Raw genomic sequence first — 20,611 nt, forward strand, 5'->3', positions numbered from 1 at the left:
TGGATGTGACGCGGGCCTCCTGTGCCCCCTGACCTCCTGGCCGGTTGACGTCATTTCCCCCGGAAGCGGTGAACCCCCCTACGGAAGTGACGTCATCTCCGACGGCCGCATTCCCGGCGGAAGTGACGTCTTCCCCTCCGGAGGTGACGTCAAAATTTTGCGCGGGAATGGTGCGTTTCTCGGCGGGAACCCCTCCCATCCTCCGGCCTGGTCCTCCACCCGGTGCTCCCGCTCCCCCCAGCGTGAGCTCGTCGAGGATGGAGGCAGCGGCATGGAGGAGATCGGCCAGCCGGGCATGGGCCGACTGGATCGCCCATCCCGACGTTGGCGGACTCCTGGAGGGCCCCGGAGAACCCGAGCCCGCCGCCGCAGACCCGTCCCCCGGAAATGGCGCTCCCGCCTCCGGCTCAGCGTCGCCCTCAACGTCCTTCTCCTGGCCCCTGGTGAGCGCTTTCTGTCTTGTTTCCATGTTGGCGAGGTTCTTTGGCCGCTTCTGACACCAATTGTAGTATCTTGAATGAGACGGAGACTTCTTTTAGAGGCCACACGCTTTTATTTCAATAAACACTAGTCCTCCTGACTCACTGGGGGAACAGCCCAACCACACAACCTAGGGAGGTATGGCCTCCACTCTATTCCCTACTACTCTCCTTCCCTAGCCTACAGCTACTCAGCCCAGGGACGCTTAACGCCACCCTCAGCCACTCAGTCCCGGCGGGGCAGCATCCTCGAGGCTTGGGGTCCAGGATCTCCGGCGGCACCTCCTTCAGCTTCAGATGAGATAGACTGACTCCCGCTCTCCGGGAGCCGTCTTATATATCGCCTCTCTGAGGGGTGGGGGTGTCTCGGGGCCCTGGCTCTTGCCAGCCCCCTCCCCTCAGAGCGGTTCCAACCGCCTCTCGTCCCTGCCGGTACGGACCGGTCCAGACCGGTACGTACCCCTCCCCTAGGTTGTGTGACCTGTGTGACCTGTGTCATTCTTGACCACCACACATGTAATGATTCAGCCACTTGCAGTTTGATGAATTCTCACAATGTGGGGTTGCAATTCAATTCCATAATCAATTTTGCCATTCCTGTATTGGCTTTGAAGTTCATATAAACCAATTTACACGCAAAATTTACGAATGTTTTCATTTTTAAGGGATGTTTAGATATATAATAGTATGTCGCACATTTTCCATTCACACTTCATTGCAAGATAAGAGGGCAGAACGATTACATAGCACCACTCAATAAATGCAATAGTTTTTGTATGGTAATGAAGAAAGAGTACTTTTCTGAAAACGAATGTAGATAAATAAACAGTTTTATCTGAGGTAAACTTGAGTAGACTGAAACACTTATGTTTTGATTTTTCTGGAACAAACCGAAATCAACTGGTGTATGAAGTTACTGTATCAATGTTTCAAATTTACTTAGACTTTGAAGGTGAACTTTCACGTAAAAGGAAGACGTCAAAGGAGCTCAATCAGAAGGCCAAACGGGGAAAGGTAAAATGTTTAGTTTTTTACTTTTGTATTAAATGATGTATGAAATATATTAGGGGCCATCCATAAATGACACACGATTTTGGCCGATTTATTACCCCCCCCCCCCTCGTCACACGGCGTCACAAAAAGTCAGGCCCCCCTCAAATATGACGTCACAAAGCTCTGCCCCCCCCCCCCCAAAACCATATTTCCATTTTGAAAATAAAACATGCTTCAAATCACTTTAAACTATTGTCATTGTATTGCGTATTTAATGTGGCGCTGCACTCTGATGTTGTAGGAGGAAACACGTATTAATAAGGAGGCGTTGGAAAGCTGAAATTTAGCATAAAATTCACTTGAAAACATTTAACGTCTAAATAAAACTGCAGATGTTCAGAATATTATAATTAAATTCTCTTAGAATTATAAAATATTAAAAGTAATTATAACTATAAAAAAATACTTGAAACTTCGTAGTAGAACGAAGCAAAATGGAGAGTACAATTATAACAATCATATATTCATTCCACAATGAAAAGCCCTGGTAGAATCATTAGAATCAAAATGTTTTAATAACAATAATTCAAAAATTTTACAAAATGTATGCTTCTCCATTCTCCCATGGAGAAGAAAAATGCTCCTTAATACAAATTTGTGTTATAACAGTTCTATTTAATTAATATTTATTTAAAGTTGCGCATTTTGATGTGACGTCACATTTCTCAACCCCCCTCCCCCCCTCGTCACACATCGTCACAAATGTCTGACCCCCCTCCTCCCCTCGGTGCGTGACGTCATTTGTGGATGGCCCCTTATACTGGTAGGAACGAAGTGAACCAGCCTACAATGGATTATATCGTCCGTCCGTCCGATGTCCGATTAGGTGTAGCAACATCGCCCCCTACTGCAAACACTTGGCAGGACCCTACAAAAACCTTTAGACTCAGTGAGGCTTTCCTGGCTAAACAGTGTAACATTCCCTTATAATTCCCTGAGATAGTTTTTAATTAAAACATTTAAATTAAAAATTAACTCACAGCGGCCTAAAGCCTACAGCTAGGCCTAAAGCCTAGAACTAGGCCTCAAACTCTCCCTTCGTATCGTACCCCCGCCATTTCATTTTATTATAGCCATGCATTTGTTCGTTCCTACCAGCCCACCCCGCAGGGACCTGTTATGGATAATGGAATTTTATTTAAAGGAATACATAGAGCTGACTGTAAATGTTACTTTTAATTGATAGATTCAGTTTTGGTACACTATAAATCATCAGTTGGTTTGTAGGTATATATTGATTCTTTGTCGTATAAATTTGCTAAACTGTCTTAGATTTTTGATCATGAGAAAATTTGACATCTGATTAAACAATGTTCCTTTATTACAGAAAACAGATAAGGAGAGCACTGAGGAGAAAGAGCCTTGTAAGCCACCACCACGCAAGCGTAAGTGTACTGTGGCCTGGGCACACGGGCGTTCATCACATTTCCCCTAACAACTTCCGACGATGTTTTTTTTAAGCTCTTCCCAGCAGACCCATGATTATTTGTATTTAATTAAAAAAAAAAGTTAAAATTTGTAAATAATGCAAGACATTTGGAAAATGAATTCAATATACGCAATACAAATCTATTCAAATAAAGCGGCATCATTTTATGCTTTTGTAAGGAATCAAGTCTGCACTTTGTCATACATTTGAAAGTAACTTCTATTGGGTTGCATTCATCTTCCACAGGAAAGAAGGCATTAGATAAATCAAATAAAGATGACATACAAAACAAAGAGCAGGCTAAACCTACATACATGAAAGAGGAATCTGCTGAAGAGAATTATAATAGAGGCCAGGAGGCTCCTAATTCAAATGCAGATATGAAACATGTTGAGGATGAAAAGGATACAACTACTATTCTTCAGTGCACCACCAGTAAAAATATAAGCCCCATAAACAGGGAAATTATCTTTGATAAGAAAGCAGAGAAAACAAAGAAAACAGCTAAAGAAGGCAAGTGTTTTACTCAACAAAAAATTGCAAGTTAAAATATATACTGTTTATTAATTAAATGTTATATATTTTTTTAACTGTTAGGTGTTTCTGTTGAAATTCGAGAATATATATTTTTTTATCCACGTTTTACATGTCTATTGTGGTCATAGTAATCTCACTATATATGAAGATATCCATTTTATAATTGTAATTTAATCAATTTAAATCCGTTATTATGCACACAAACAGTATTTAACGGTATGCATAACAGGTTATGAACACCAACTAATTTGATATTTAACAACACAAAGATTTGCTCACAAACAGCAGGATGGCACAACCTCGATCATGCCTTGTACGTATGTCATGTGACCACCACATTGCATGCATAATGCTCTCAGCTTTGTGGAAGCAATGCTCGATAACGATTTGGCCATGCTGCTCAACAGGCAGCAGGGAAACAGACGACTATAGACTGGCTTCGCACTCATTAGGACTTATCAGTACTGTATAGTAATCAATGTTCACTGCTGCTTTTTGTCTTTGGAGCCCAAATATGGATAGACCACTAATAGTACTTGCCTGCCTCCTGTTGTGATGGCTTTATTATAATTAACAAAGGTGCTGGAATAAAAAATATACTTTTGTAGTCTGTACGTGCTTAAGGTTCGCTGTTGTGCAATGTTTCACAAATGTACTTCCATACAAAACGTGACATTCAGTTGTAAAAACTAGTGAAATATTATTAGTAATTGGTGAATCAATATTTATTCCCAGATGAAAAAGATGAACATATTACATCTCGGTATAATGCTGACAAAACACCAAGCCACGATGAGAGTAGCAATGACATTCATAAAGATACTGATTTCAACAATACAAATAAAATGAAATTCATTGTGGGCAAAGAAATAGATGAACCTTCTGAAATGAATACAGATGCTCCTATATGTATAAAAAATAAACTTAGCAGATCAGCTAAACACAATATAACTGACATTGTGAATAAGACTAAATCAGTATTTGCCAAGGAAAGTGAAAATGTTAAAAACGTCAAAGCCATGGAAAAAAAAAAGATGAATTGTAAGTTGTAACAATTACAATCGTTCTTCATAACAAGTGTTTCTTACACATGATTTACAACAACACATAGTTCCCCATTGCGTAATTGTGTTCTGAAATTACAGGAGGCTAGACATCAGACATTTTTGCCAAATTTTGTGATTTAAAGTCGACGTCTATTTTTGTGTAAATGTAAAATTTTGGAAAGTATTTGCACATTTCAGCTTTTAAACCAGACCTAAATGGGTTATTGCTAATTAATCATCCTGACATTTTGACGTGGCTGCGCTGACGTGAAAACAAGTTATAGTATTGTTACGTTCCATACAATGTTGAGCGTGAATGTATACATTACTCAGTACAGTAGAAACTGAGCATGTCTATGTTTGTTTTATACCCACGTGGGCCTGTATCAAAAATTGACCATTGCCTTCCCCCCAGAACTATGCTTATACACAATAAGGTATACTTACATCCAGTTTCCACTGTATAGCATTGTATTCAAATGTAGTCTACCGTACATTTTCTTTCACAGTAAATAAATAACATTGTTTTTAAACCAGGTGACACATTCAAGAAGAAAGGCGTTCCTGTAGATGTGGAAAAAGGAAACAAAGAGAAGACCTTTGGGGAAAAAATAACCACACTTCAATTTCCCAGCGCAAAAGCAACGTCTGTTGATGTAAATTTTGTGATGTCTAAATTGGAAAATGAGGCACCAGATGGAGTGGACATTGCAATGAACAGTGAGTCTTATAAATAACAATTTAGAATGATGAGTATATATTAAACATGTCATAAAAATTTTTATTTGATTATTTCATACCTGTCAACCCATACGGTTTACCGTATTCTTGTACAGGGAAATTGAGTTTTCAGGTCTATACGGTGTACAGCCGTTTCAATACGAGCAAAAAAAGTGTCTTTGTGTTTCTCCCTTGTGAGTTAACTTTGTAGGATGACCGTTGAGATTTATAAGGGCACGGGGGTGACCAATACGGTCTGAATTGGTCTATAATAAGGTAAGCACTGATAAGGGGTTGACAGGTATGGAATCTATTCGTCTTGGCCTACAGTTATAATTACTGTAAACACTGGTTCTACCCATAACCTTTAAAAAAAAAGCCCTCCACAGATTATGCATTAAGACTAGAAATTATTATAATTAGTTATTTTTCTTTTAATCTGTGTAATGGGCTCAGATAGGCGCACACAACTTCTTGGGAAGCAACACTTTATTAACACCAACACGTTACACTTAAAATAGGGTGGTAACCACCGACCTGTCCTAACTGACACACACCATCACTCGCTAACATGGACTCTCGGATACACGAGCGTGACCCAGCCAGGTGGGCTACTGGCAGGTCCGCTGACTGGAGGCTTGACTCTTCTTAGGAGGCATCTTCACGATGAATCTTCATTCTTGACACGGGCAGCCTCGAGTCCCGTGAGGAGGCCGCTTATATCGGCCTTGGCGTGTCCGGGCCCCACCCCGGTCACGCCTTCCTTCCAAAACCCTCTCGAAGCCGTCCGGCTGTCCACGTGGCCTCCCAAGGTGCCCCCGGCCCCCACCTTTATCCGGTCACGTGTCCAGCCGGGTTCATTCAGTGCCACGGCCTTACACAACCTCCGTGGCCTCACCCACGGCCAGAGGTCGCAAACGGGTTTTGATTCCTTACCCGTACCCGGCCGCACCAGGGTCGCAAACGGGTACCCGTACCCGGCCGGGTACGGGTAGCCGGGTATCGGGTAGGGTACGGGTATCGGGTACCCGATTGCGACCTCTGCCCACGGCCTCCCGATCACTCAACCGGCCCTGACGTCATTCCCACCTTCAGACTGGATGACGTCATGTGTGTGTGTTTAGACCCGCGGGGTAGTAACGCTCCCCCGCACAGTGACGTCACACGTGTGTGTATGTTGCCATTAGTGACACTGCAAGTCACAACATTTGTATACTGAGCATACTGTAATATTGTTTCTGTTGGATATTGAATGGTACAAGCATTATAGATGTTACACGTTCAACTATTAAAATTGCTTATGCTCATGATGTGATGGGTTTATTGAAACTTGCAAGTTATAAATATGTCTAATGCTGTAAATGTAATATTTGTATACCGCTATGAATTATTTATATTCATACAATTATATATGTTAAATATACCACCAGACATGAATTGCGAAGCAGAATTGATTCATGATTGAACCACACCTGTGACAGTTCGTAGAAACATAGAAGAGGTGAATTGATATATGCCTACTAAGCAGTTTGGTTTATTTTGGCACAGGTAAAACCCCATTGAGCAATGAATGCCCATTTTCGATGGGTACCTGGTTACGCAATTATACCTAAGCAATTGTATTCAATGAACATGAACAATTGCATTCTGTTGTACTGTATTCTCTTACATAAAGTATTTGTCATTTTGGAATTTGCACATTTTTTCCTGATAGGTAACAAAACTGAAAACACAACATCTGCACGGATGACAAAACCAAGACAAAATAGAAAATTTCAAATTCCTGTTTCGAAGCCAAAGAACAACAGCAACAATGAAAACAATTCAATCAAAGCTAGAAACAGCAAGCATGATGAGGAAACTACCAACCTTGTAAAAAAGGACATACTTGATGTTTTAATGCCACAGTTAGGCAAACAAGTCGAAGAGAATGACAGCTCCAATCAGTCCACTGTACAGAGTGGAGAGGTGGTTAATATAAATGATTACACCAACGCTTTGGAAAGTAATTCAAGTGAAAATGAATATGTCAACTATATTGACTTGGCTTCTGTCACTAATATTGTAGAAAAGTCCAATTATGGGGGTATGGTTGTGACCAATGAGAAAAATAAGACGTTCAGCAGAAACAGCAATACGATGCAAAGAAAATCTACATGTGTGACAGAACTCCATCAAGCTGAATTGTGGAAAGGGCCTCATGCGAACGTGGAAAAAGTTCCAATCGGAGACGAAGTGGAAGAACGTGCCTGGAACAAGGAGTCAATGAACAATGCAAATAGTTCTGACTTTGAGTTTAATATAAACGATTCTTACATTTAACAATGAACATGATGAGATAGAAGCATAACGTTCCCCATCATTTATATTTAAAGAATGACCAATATACTGGGGGTTTTCAACATTTTAAAAAGTTACAAATGTACATACCTAAATGTATTAAAATAAGAGCTACATTTATATAATTATTTTAAAAGTTAGTTTAAGTAGTTTAATGTTCATTCGGGGTTTGCCCTCGAGATGTTTAGGATAACATCTAAATACAGTAGTTAATCCGACTTGAATTTGTACAGCCACTATTTAAGGCTGTTTGGAAACCTGCATTATATTACAATTTGAATATTCCGTGACTGCAGGAATTAGGTAAAGTCACGTAGCTAGGTTCCAAAGACCCAAAGAATATTACAATTTTAATCACATATATTTTGACGTTGTGTTGTACATGTTACAATGGTTGAAACAAATTATAAAATGTTTGCCTCGTTAAACATGGTACATTGTTATATGCAGTGATACATTGACAATTATATTTCTCATGTTAGATGAAGTAAAAAATATACTAAAACAGTTATATGTCTGCAATGAACTACATTTTTCGTTACACATTTATGTTGAACCCTGAGTTCGAAATGAAAAAATTAAAAGCTATGCTTATATGCAACATTTATACTTCGTCGTGTGATTTTGCACGTGTGCATATTACTGAGAACTACACAATTAAGATTGATTACACAAGACGGCTTTTCCAAATGTGCCTAAGCTTCATTAAGCACTATGTACTGTAATGGGTTTCAAATCAATTTCACAATTCTCGTGACATTTTTACAAATATTTTCATGTCTCGTATATATTTTATATCTAATATCAATGAACAGTCGTTTATAAGGTTCCTCTTATTACACCCATCGCAAAGGCAAGTGCTGTACTCGACAGTATTTCCACAAAGGACAATTCGATCCACGTATAACGCGAACGTGGTAATCGATTAGGAATCGAATCGTTACACGCCCACTGCCGTTGCAGTAGGGGCATGAGGATCAATTTCCCGCGTCTCTCTTTATCGTCGGAACCGGGTGAACTATGGGACGCAAGAAAGGTGAGCAAAAAGAAAACACTTGTGATGTCATTATTAATAATGCAGTATTAGTTTGTTTTTATTGTTTGCTGACTCGGCCTGGCTGGCAGGCCGAAAGGCTTTGCGACTACAACACGTGGTCACCACGAGGGCCGCAGGATGGGACACGCGTTTCCCCCCCTTTTTTTGCGAAATCACTTTTGTAACTTCGGAAGAACAACAACTACGGGCATTTAAGGGTGTATCTTGTAAGCGGGGTAAGTTGCTTGATTTGTGTTTTTTGATGGGTTGTATTTTATTGAGTAACTTCGTTTCCACGTGTCTGCGGCCTGCAGCACAGAGTGATACCGGCGTTTCCTAGATTCCACCGGCCTCGTGGCCTTGGACGATGGGCCACGTGGCAATATTCATGGTTAAGTGAATCTCCCTGTGCATACGGTGATATCCAGAGCCAGTCATGGAAATGCCATATGCACATGGCAGGGGTCTTCTGTTAGGACAATCAATCGATGTCTTCTGCATTCAATCGTTGGAAATAATGCCACGTTCAGTCCACTGCTGGATGAAGGCGTTGCCATCTCAGGGTCCAACAAGTCCACCGAGCAAGTGGTGGACTTGTTGGACATTTAGGGGGGGGGGGAAGAGCTTCATGGCTCATCGGATTTCCTCCAGCGTGAATACATATTCTGATTGTGAAGTGTGATCAGTCTGGTCGACTTAATCGCTGCGCCACCGCTCATGCAAATCGACGTTTCTCCTCCGGCAGGGAACAAGAGGCCACCGCAGCAGATGAGCACGAGGGAGCGGCTGCAGTATAAGGTGAAACAGAAGGGCAGGAAGAGAGACGAGAGCAGCAAGTACACGGCGGAGCAGCTGCTGGAAAAGGTGCGGATTTTCAAGAGTTGTGGGATAAGTTTGGCCGGAATCGCCAATTCATAATCAACGTTTTTGGGTTAGATCACGTTATTTATAAATGTGTCGTAACCCTCCACCACCCGACACGGCCAATCAGCAAAAAAAGTGTCACGTTGACAAAATACAAATAGTTCACTGCTTTAGCCCACAGGTGTGTTGAAGCGTGAAACCACAACATTTACAATTTGTGAGTACGACGTTTCGCTGGTAATTGCCTCCAGCATCATCGGGCAATTCGCCAGAATGGTGAGACTCTGCTCGCCAACTTGCCATGAGCGCTCACTTCGAATTGGATTTGTGTTTTGTTAAACTTCTTTCGCACCGTACGTGGCCAACCCGCAGAGCGGAGGTGCGTTGGAAGGAACACACAAAACACAGCATTGTTATAAATAAATTAGTTTTCAGTCTGGATTTAGAAATGCTCCTGTTGCTTCCTAACACATCAGAAGGAGAAGAGCGTTCCAGACGGCCGCAGCAGCGCATTTGATAGCACGCGATGCAGTTCGATGGCTAGCCAAAGACAGAAAGGGACGTACGTGTCCATTAGAGTCGGACTTGTATCTTGTCCGTGGTAATTGAATGCACGGCCGAATGCTGTTCAGGCCTGCTGTGGCCTGGACATCCAGACACCGTGCCAGAATATCGTTCTATCGCCCCCTGCGTCAGTCACTACGGGTGGAGTTTGCTCATAGCCTCACCTGCTGTTGGCGCAGTGCTGGGACATAACATTTTCACTGGCGACATAGATAATTTGTATTTATGTTGAACTTATTTCGCACCGTGCGTAGCCAACCGTGCTAATTGGAGGTGGCTAACATTCTGTGAAAGAATATTTTTTGACCCCAGAATAAAGTTGTTGATTGATTGGGTGGATTTGCTTATGCAAATATTAGCTTGGAAGTGATTATGCCCTTACAATGAAACCTAATTGTAAGGAAGATCCAATGTTTGAAATTTGTGTGAGAGAAAAAATATCGTGTTTTTTTATTACAAACATGTTTTTTCTGAATCTGTCAAACGCATTCCATCTTGCCAAGTAAAACTTATTAGAGCTGGAGCAGTGGTTAACGTATTACGTAATGAACCTGGCCACCTCCAGTTAGATACCTGGCCAAGGATAATGCCAGTGGTGCATAATACCTTAACTAGTCGTGGACACCCCCTACATCATCCCACACTGACCAACTTTGTGCAGTATGCTTACACAAAACTCCACAACCGACGGGGCGTTGAGAGGCCAACGTCCAGCAGTGGATTAGCCAGTGGGCTGTAAATGATCATATTAAAAAAAACAGGTGGACCTTTCTTACATTTAAACACATTACAATATCTCTCGAGATATGTGCCAAGCCACCTCTAAAAATCTACACGTAAACCTGTAGGCACACGTCCTTTGTCATCGCCCTGCTGTTGTAGCCTTTGGCGTGCGTGTGCTGGCTGCGCCGGTCCGGCTGTGTGCAGTACAGGCGGGCGAGTGTGCCGACAGCTGCAATGTGGAGCTGGCCGCCATGTTCTGCCAACGAGCGCTGGAGATGGAGCCCGACCATTTGCAGGGGCTGGATATGGCAGGCAGCCTCCAGGCCGAGCTAGGCAACGTGGACAAGGCGCAACGCATATCCTCTCACCTCGCCGCCCACACTTGTGTAACCAGGGTCTATTTATTTTTCCCCGAATATTTTTCGGGTCAATTGGTGCCCTGGAGTAGGTGGCACGTGACTTCTCGATTTTAAGAAACATTTCCATTGATTCAGCTGCCATGCCAAGAATCTGAACCGGTAACCTCTGGATTACAGTTCCATTGTGCTAATAAGTATTACTTTCCGGCAGTATCATATGAATCGTAATTATTACCAAGTGGTGGAGTAGTAGGCAGGGGCCATCCGTGGGGGATCTTGAAGACGGTTGAGTGCAACGGTGTTTTCCTTGACTGCGTGGTCCACTGCCTCCTGCGTGCCGTGGAGTTGAGCCCTGACGAAGGCCACGCCAAGTACATGTACCTGGGCCAGCTGAGCGCCGGCGCAGATGCCGTCGCCTTCTTCAGCAAGGGTGTGGAGATCATGGCACGCACGCTGCAGGCGCAGCCCGCACAGGCTGCTGTAAGTTTCTATATAAGAACCAAACCCTCATATATATGGGAACTTGAATTTCATCAAAATAAGATTAATACGTGTCCACCGATTACCCCGTGAACATTTAAATCTTATAACTGCTGTTTGCATGGCCGAATGCTGCGCAGGTCTGCGGTGGCCTGGGCATCCAGACACCATGCCAGAGTAACATCTCACCCACGCCAGTGTGCGATTCCTGTGTGCTGGGCGTGACCCAGCCCAGCACCTGTCTGCACATACAGTGGGACACGCTCCTTCCTCTAGAGCAGTGATGGGCAACACATACGAGTTGGTGGGCCACTCGTGCGGCCCTCCTGCACCTCAGTGGGCCGCAAGTGTGACATCGTGCTTGTGCACTAATCATGATCCCACACACCACCCTGGACACACTTAGACCAGGCCACCACAAGGGGCTTCGCGGCCGCATGAGGCCTGCGGGCCCTAGGTTACCCACCACCAGAGGTCGCAATCGGGTACCCGATACCCGTACCCTACCCGATACCCGGCTACCCGTACCCAGCCGGGTACGAGTACCCCTTTGCGACCCTGGTGCGGCCGGGTATGGGTAGGCCGTGAGTCACTGGTGAGTAACCATTTGTCACTCATTTCCCAACGCCTTGTCTCTTCTCACAATTCAAGTTCCTAGAATCAACCCACCCGCGCCTGCAACATGGCTTCATCCCAGAGGTCGCAATCGGGTACCCGATACCCGTACCCGGCCGGGTACGGGTACCCGTTTGCGACCCTGGTGCGGCTGGGTACGGGTAAGGAATCAAAACCCGTTTGCGACCTCTGCCCACCACTCGTTCTAGAGGCTCCTGTGCATCGCGCACTTTTAAGAATAATTATTACGACTTCAAATATTTTGACATTTCGTGACTTAATTCTGAAGGACACTTTTTGTGTAATATTAGACAAGCGATTACACCAAATGATCTGTGTGTATTATGTATGAGGACAGAGGTTTCCACATACCTCCTTCATGCCAATCCATACTTGTTTGTAATTATTCTTTGCTAATTTTGTTCTCTTTCACTTAGTTTTTTTTCAAAATATCCATTAGCATCTCTCACAGAGCAGTGAAAAAACGCTCCATGTTAAAGAATCCCCCGTGAAGCAAATATCACAGAACTGCTTCTGAGGTCACCTGAAGTGATCTCTATTCCACACAGTTGGGGCCAGCACTTTCCCACCAACATAGCCACATTGAGTAATATTTGTCACCTGATAGCCAAACAAACATTCTCAGAACTGGAATATAGCCAAAGTAAGTGCAGAATCCAACATCTTGTTTTGGGGTTTTGTTTATGCATTCACTGGTGTCCAAACTGAAACAATCAGCTCGCTACACTTGAGAACCCCGTGTAATCATGGTTGGTTGCCAGGTTGTGAGCTGGCACCACTTAGCCACCATGCCACTTCTACTTTTCCCTCTTGCTCATTTCCTGCCAACCCAGTTCCCTCCTGGTGCTGCATCCATTTAGTTTCCTGCTTTCATCCTCAAGCGGTTAGCTGCCTGTGCTCTTTATGGCCTAAACTGTAAGAGGTACACGCACAACGCTTCATTTATGCCACTTACATCACCGTCTGTATACTTCCAGGCTGCCAGCCCAGATTATGGAGCCGAGGTCACTCCAAGGGACGTGTCTGCTGCTTACTGCTCCATCGCTGAGATTTATCTCACAGACCTGTGGTGAGTCCTTGCATCGAAACTGCTACGGTGGCAAGATGTTAAGTACCTCGCCTGGTCTACAGGAAGTCGTGGTTTCGATCCCGACCCTGACGCCTATATATTTGGAGTTTGAATGCTCTCACCGGGTTGTCCGGTTATTCCCGTCACATTTAGAATTAACTCTCGTTGAGAGTATTTGGCTGCTTCTGTAAAATTCCTCATTTGCCCAGATCTCTTCTAAAAAAGAGCAATAGCTCAGTGGGCCTTACCTGATTAAAAAACATACATAGTTTAGTTTGCTACCCTAAGAGACGCACACCCAGCTGCAGAGCATGGCATCATGGATGCGCGTGCTGCGGAAAGGTCATGCATATATTTTCTGTAGATTGCAAATAGCTTCCTGATCAATGTGTTCTGTTGTATAAGGGCTATTGCTGATATTAGAGCCTTTGACACGCCTTCAAAAGGTTGCGAGTTCAAATCGTGGTCGGGGAGTTTCCTTTTTTCCGTGACGCAGAAGAAATGTACCAATTTGCGGGAAGTTACCAATAGCTCTGGACATCAAGAAAAATAGCTCATCGGATTATTTCAGGATAAATAAAGATTCTGAATCTGCATAAAAATGTAATTTTCCTAACTTGCTCTGGGGAGATGAGCACCCCTCTACTGATTTGAGTTGGAAAACACCTTGAGTTTTATGTACAGTTCTGAAAGTTTTAAAGCTTTCGTGACTGCAGGGATTCATCTTCTTGGTTCTTTCGGTAAAGTCACGTAGAAGGGAAGTAATAAAATAATAAAAATAAAACATAATAAAATCAAATAATTCTCACGACGTTTCGGCTACAACGCAACGCAAGCAGCCGTCTTCACCTGAAGACGGCTGCTTGCGTTGTAACACAGGGTGTGGTCCTATGAATTGGCACATTAACTAATGCAACTAGTTCTGACCAATAATTAGGGAGAAATTGCACCTCATGCCAGCTTAACATTTAATCAAACTACATTTAAAGCCAAAATTGTACATGCTGTTCCGCCAGAGGACAAAAGGCCACCAACACATCAGTTCTGCGCAAAATTATTGGTTATAAATATTCACACCCGTTTTGTTTAAAGTGTTGTGAGTAAAGGCGTTGTGGCTTGCTTACACGCGCTCACAGCATGGAGGAAGGGGAGTCTACGACAGGTTACGTAATTTCATATGGCCAGTGGCCACGTGCAGCCAGCAAACGAGATTTATCCATCACTGCAAGTATCTCGGCTGCACTAATCGGGTACTAGAGAGGAATATTTCCATCCAGGCAACACTCTTTCCAAGTCTAGCGTGGCGAGTCGCATCTATCGCTGCGAGGGCCCCCCTGTACACTGGGACATCACACACGTTTCCGCGTCATTATTAGAAAGCGTGAAGGTGTGCGTTAATTTTATTGGCCCTGGGTAAGGAAAATGTTGAACCCCCCACCTCTGCTGTGCAGCATGGAGGAGGGGTCGTCCGAACGGTGCAAGCAGACCCTGGGACAGGCCCTGGAGGCCGACTCCAGCAACCCCGAGGCCCTGCAGCTCATGGCCAGCTACCTCTTCAGCACCGACCAGCCACAGGTTCGTGCTTGCCCCTCTGCCTTTACTGGGTAAATAAATCAAAGCTGTAAACTTTTTTTATTTTACCAGGTTAGGCCCACTTGCGCTGTTTAGGTCTTTTTTTCCATAAGCGACCAGGCCCACACATGATAGCTCAACGAAGTGGCTTATGTGGAAAGTTATATTCTTTAATGCATGTTGCTTATACATGTGAAGGGGAAAAACCGGAGGACCCAGAGAAAAATCCACACAACCACAGGAAGAACATGTTACCTTCAAATATACAAGAGTCAGGTTTGGGATCGAACCCACAACATCCTGTAAACCAGGCGAGGTAGTTAACATCTCACCACCATCATAATGATAATTATTTACGATAAATAATTATCATCATACCGTTCATAGGGCTTAATTTCTCACCAATTATTTTATCGCTGTGTCACCGCTCCAACCAATATAAGATCTGATGGGATGGGGACACGTAGATGATTTGTTGGTTGGCTTGTTCTAATCAAACACTAACAAAACGTTCACCCTGTGATTGTTCACTTGATTAATCGCTGACACTGAGCGACGCTGCTTTCACCCTCTGCTGTGTTGCCCTTCGCATGACGCAGGAAGGGAAGGTTTACCTCCTGCAGTCTCTCTCTGCCTGGCTGCCCAGCCGGCAGCAAGGCCAAGAAGCAGAGAACCGGACAGAGGCACCAGACGATACCACGGAGATGCTGGTGAGTAGTTCTCTCCCAGTTCCAGGTCTACCAAACGCTGGTCTCCATGTCTCCCCCACAGTCACTGTTGCACCTTCTTAGGTTTTTTCGGTAAAGTCACGTAGGTAAAACATCAAAATGAATGAAAATAAAATGAAACGTCGTGATTTTTTATTTTATTTTATTTTCATTCATTTTGATGTTTTTCCTACGTGACTTTACCGAAAAAACCTAAGAAGATGATTCCTTGCAGTCACGAAAGCTTCAAATCTAGAATCACTGTTGCACGTTCACCAGGCTTGTTGTTTACATTTACCCATTTAAGTGACGGAGATAATATTTCACGCCAGGAATATTTTAGACTACATACTGGGGTAATGCAGGTATTTTAAAATCAAGGTTAACCCCCTTTGGTTGATTGGCCTCTAATTTGTTAAATTTTTGGTTCCCAATTAACTTGAATAATTTACTGGATACTAATAGGTCTGTGATTCTTCAAGTCAGTTTTGTCTCCAAATATGAATCGAAGATTGACTGAGGCATGATTCCATAATTGAGGTATTTCATGTGTTTAATACCATCCACCAATAGTTTTTTTCATGAAATCATCTTGTATGTAGGTTCAACATCTTTCGCATAGTACCGAACGTAGCCAAACATTCTAACCAGAGGTGCGTATTATTTATTATTATTATTTTTGCATGGCCGAATGCTGCGCAGGTCTGCGGTGGCCTGGGCATCCAGACACCATGCCAGAGTAATATCTCACCCACACAAGTGTTGCACCTCCTGTGTGCTGGGCGTGACCCAACCCAGCACCTGTCTGCACACAGTGGGACACGTCCCTTCCTGTAGAGGTTTCCTGTCCATCGCACAATATTCAGACTCGACAAGTACAATTTTCTTAGCATTTTCGAAAGGACACTTCTCAAAAGCTTTCTACACATTGTAAAGCATTTTAAGTGTGAATTTATTAACAAGAAAACACGTTCATCCACCCTGACTCGTTATCAGCCACTGCTAAAGGCCTTCCCCAAGCCATCGCCAATACTCAATTCTGCAATGGAACGATCTACCTAACACCGACACACCCCGGCTGATTTCATTGCTCCGTCGCCGTGATTTCCGTACTCTCGGGCTGCAGTCCCTGCTTTGGCGCTGCCACTCCATTGTTAGACTCAACCACCAGCCATCCCTTCAGGTGATGCGTTCTGTCCAAGGCTACTGTTCACTAAGATGTCTCTGATCTGCCTCGTGTCTACCTACCTAATTGCACTGGTCACTTAATTTTGCTCCTGAGCACCCTTGCGATGTACTGCGATATATTGTCTTCTCTACCGATTCCATCTTTTTGTAGGCTCAAATCCCTCCCTATGAGAGCAGAATATCAACAGCGAAACTCCTCTCCGAGGTTGAAGAGTATGAGGTAAAGGAGTGATAGTTTTACCTTTCACCATGTATGAAGTCTCGTTTTTTGGCTCAAAACATCTTAATCTGTGCGTCTCCGTGTTTGCGGATTGTGAAGCGTGTGATACGGTTACATAAATGACTATAAAAACGTTATTTCATTACCTTATCCACAGTCACACCCACGGGAACTAATCATATTTGGTAACATGATTAGTTTGTATGTCCTGTGTCAATCCACTGCTGAATTAAGGGGCTCCTCAAGCAGTGTAGTTCGCTGTGGTTTTGACCATATTTCATCAAGCTGGCGAATGCGTATTGGTGAAGGCGGAGAGCCCGGGTATATATTTGGAAAATTCATTTAGCTGGTGTCCGCATCTTGCGCTACAATGGAATCGTTATTTCAGCACAGGTGTATTATTCATTATAATACAAAAGAGCTGCCGAAAAATAAACCCCTCTCCTTGCTCCCGTGCTCATCATCCTCTTAAGACCACGTGATCCATGACCAAACACAAATGTCATGTGACCCCCTATAGTTGGCGTCCGATGTGCTGGAGGGCTTGCTGGAGGAGGACGACGAGGTTGTGCAGGTTGGTGCTTGCGTCTCGTTCTTTGCCGCTCACAAGGGAACGTCTTATCATCTTGAGGCGGGGGCGGTGGGGGGAGAAGTCGTGATCAATGCAACGTTCGATGATGCAGGCCGGTTGGCTCGACAGTTTAGTCTCGTTTGCAGTGGTGGAAATGGGCCGGAATGCCGTGATGGGAGTGAAAATATTCACCCGGACTGCGTTCCGGAAGGAATCCAGGATTCATCTTTTTTTTTATTTGACTCGCAGACATCGATGCTAACAGAGAGATTCACAGACACGCATAGATACACATGAAGCAAAGCTCCCCTTCTTCCTCAGATCTGGTGGGGATGTGGGGAACTATTTGAGTTCCCCCAGTAATTTCCCATTTCCAGTCCTCATCTGAGATACAAAGAAACTCATCCTTCAAACGATATGGATTATATATTCCAGAGTTGCCCAGATCAAAGCAGCATTGGGGTGGAACTCTTCATTGGCGGCACTGAAGCAGTGGTGGTAATTCCACTTCATTATGGCAGGGATCGGTCTCACTGGAGGTTGATTTTTATTAACTTCCAACAAAGTTTTGCTCATTCTCTCTACCCTGAGGAGATGATTGCCTGAGTTGATGCCCGACCCAGATTTTTACAAGATTGACATCCTTGCAATTATAAGTCAAGTACTGTACTGGTAACCAGTGTCATCTGGCCATATATTAATATTCGTCCCTATTGGTAATATCGTAATCATATATTAACAAGCTCTATGTTTCCGTAAGACCTCGGTGTCAAAACTATGAACATAATTTGGTCAAGATAAATATACGAGGATCAGCATTATGAGGACGGGTGCTAGTTCCGTGTGTGGTTGCGGTATTTGACTGATTGTCGGCCCTGCACAGGTGTGGTACCTGCTCGGGTGGGTGAGCTACCTGCAGGCCAAGTGTGCGCTTCCAGATGAGGCCGTGGGACAGCAGGACTCGGCCAGGACGTGTCTGCACAAGGCCAAGAAGGTAGACACCCACACGCCTTGGACACCGCGACTTGAGTGTGGCCGCAAACGTTTCTCTTGCCTAAAGTCCAGAGTACGCAACGGAAATGAGTCCTTTAGAAGGATGTGGATGTTTTCATGACTATTTTTTCTTCAAAAACGATCAGCACACATTATCGGGAAACTTTCTAGAGCAGTATTTGGACTGTGTCACATGATCGATGACTCGGGCTTGGAGTCAATCCTGATTTGCCAAAGGCGGAATGTTTCCTGAGATTGGTTACCTAAATAAAAGGCCTGTCTACTCTAGGGAACATGTTGTCTTGTTTATAGAAACATTGAAGCCCAGAAAACTCGAGAAAAATATTTGACCTGGAATCTCGTGTCTCCCGTGTATTTTGGGATTTGACCTCTTTTCCACTCCCAGCTGAGCCATACTGGGGCCGTACTGAGGCAACATGGTGTTACTTTTGGAGGTGCCAGGTCGTTTTTCCACTGCAGAAGTTGAGCTGTGCCAAGTTGACGTCCTTTTCAAAGCGTTCGAGGGTGTACCTGGCTGGTGCAATGTACGATGACAATTATTAACCCTGCCCCATGGCCTTGTTTGGCTGTCTTGTGGGGCCAGAGTTTTGACGGTTTGGTTCAAGGTTGACAGGCAAAATAGCCATTAAAAAAAAACACCATGAGGAGGCCCCATACGTACTGGCGCACCTCGGTTGTGCCGTTAAATGATGGTTATTTGTCAAACACCAGCTAGGTGATTTCACCCAGCAAGAGTAGCGAATCTGAACGTCACCGCATGCCCACCCTGTGCGCCCCCCACCCCATGCCATCCCCTTTTTGATTCTTCCTCTGCATCCGTTCAAAGCTTGCCACCAAACTGGGGTGTGACGACGAGGCTATGATGGCCCACGTGGAGGAGCTCATGGCGGAGCTGGGGCCCGGCGACGGGCCCCCAGACAGCGAGGACGATGACGCGGCACCCATGGAGGACGGTGTCGATGATGATGAGGAACTGCTGCAGAGCAGCGATGAGGAGGAGGAGGAGGTGACCAGGGAAGATGAGCACATGGAACAGTGAACCTGGGGAGATGGAACATGGGGCTTTGTAGTCTGAGCGAGCTTTCTGAAATGGAAGAATGGTGTATCTGTTTGGCTCGTCTTTGGTATAAAGCAACTCTGATATATTTCATAACAGGAGTGGTTTTCCAAGCCTTACCTCTGCTGTACTTTTTGTAAATATGTATGATCTGCACTGCATGAACAGGTATTTGTACATGTTTAATGGTGAATGGCATCCATATGGAACATTTTTATAAGCTAGGTTCATTTTGATGCGTAATTATATGATCTTTGTTGATATGTTTTTCATTGTTATTTTTATTTATCTTATACTAGCGGTAAGTACCCGGCGTTGCCCGTACTATTAAGCAGGAATTTCAAGAATAGTTTCTATGCATGTGTGCTTGTGGCATGGTCAAAAAAATTGGTTACACCTGATGTTTTCATTTCGTTATGAAACAATGTTGTTTATGAATTGTACAGCTTTGGGGCATCTGTGAAAAAGCTTTATCGCTCTTTGGATTCCTCCAGTATAAATAAATACTCTGAATTTGGGGACATCGATGTAGTAGGGAGAAGAGGGGTAGGTGACGAGCACATTAGTAGCAAAGAACTGGTGGGGAGTGTAAGTGAATTTTGGTAGCTGGAGAGGAGCCAAGGCCCAGAGGGAAGATGTGAGGCGTGTAAGACGATTGGGGGAGATGGTCTCAAAAGTAAAACAAAGTAATACTGTTTCGGACTTTAATTTGCGTTCTTTATTTTGCTTAGGCGTGCAACTCCGTTAATAAATTGTTTAACGTCAAGATTATTGCCTCGTGCGGACATAACACTTGCAGCAGCTGTGTTGGATGACTCCTGTGCCGTGCACTATATCCGATTTCAATTTGCATTTTTACTAAAGTGTTAGCTTTGTTTCAATAAAGTTTCAATTGTATTTAAAATATTCAATTATACTTGCTTTTTTACAGTTATAATGGCAGATGA

The 20,611-nt window shown here is 43.9% G+C and overlaps 1 protein-coding gene across 2 annotated transcripts; it reads left to right on the top strand.

The window, feature by feature from the left end:
• The first annotated feature begins 8,533 nt into the window (after positions 1-8,533).
• Positions 8,534-20,568, top strand: LOC144933503 (uncharacterized). Of its 2 annotated transcripts, XM_078858323.1 has the most exons (11): positions 8,534-8,640; positions 9,386-9,504; positions 11,001-11,146; positions 11,474-11,630; positions 13,244-13,335; positions 14,787-14,910; positions 15,507-15,617; positions 16,954-17,022; positions 17,543-17,596; positions 18,477-18,587; positions 19,434-20,568. In XM_078858323.1, the coding sequence occupies exons 1-11, from the start codon at positions 8,625-8,627 to the stop codon at positions 19,644-19,646; spliced, it is 1,212 nt and encodes a 403-aa protein (XP_078714449.1). In that variant the 5' UTR covers positions 8,534-8,624; the 3' UTR covers positions 19,647-20,568. The 2 variants fall into 2 exon arrangements, with proteins under 2 accessions (XP_078714449.1, XP_078714459.1); XM_078858333.1 differs by lacking the exon at positions 8,534-8,640 and having other exon boundaries at positions 9,402-9,504; positions 10,996-11,146.
• Positions 20,569-20,611: the final 43 nt, after the last annotated feature.

The sequence above is a fragment of the Lampetra fluviatilis genome, chromosome 1, assembly GCF_964198595.1.
Source record: "Lampetra fluviatilis chromosome 1, kcLamFluv1.1, whole genome shotgun sequence".
Taxonomy (NCBI): domain Eukaryota; kingdom Metazoa; phylum Chordata; class Hyperoartia; order Petromyzontiformes; family Petromyzontidae; genus Lampetra; species Lampetra fluviatilis.

Coding starts and splice junctions, on each gene's coding strand:
- LOC144933503 (XM_078858323.1), top strand. Junction 13,336..14,786: donor ATTTATCTCACAGACCTGTG/GTGAGTCCTTGC, acceptor TCTGCTGTGCAG/CATGGAGGAGGGGTCGTCCG. Junction 15,618..16,953: donor ACGATACCACGGAGATGCTG/GTGAGTAGTTCT, acceptor ATCTTTTTGTAG/GCTCAAATCCCTCCCTATGA.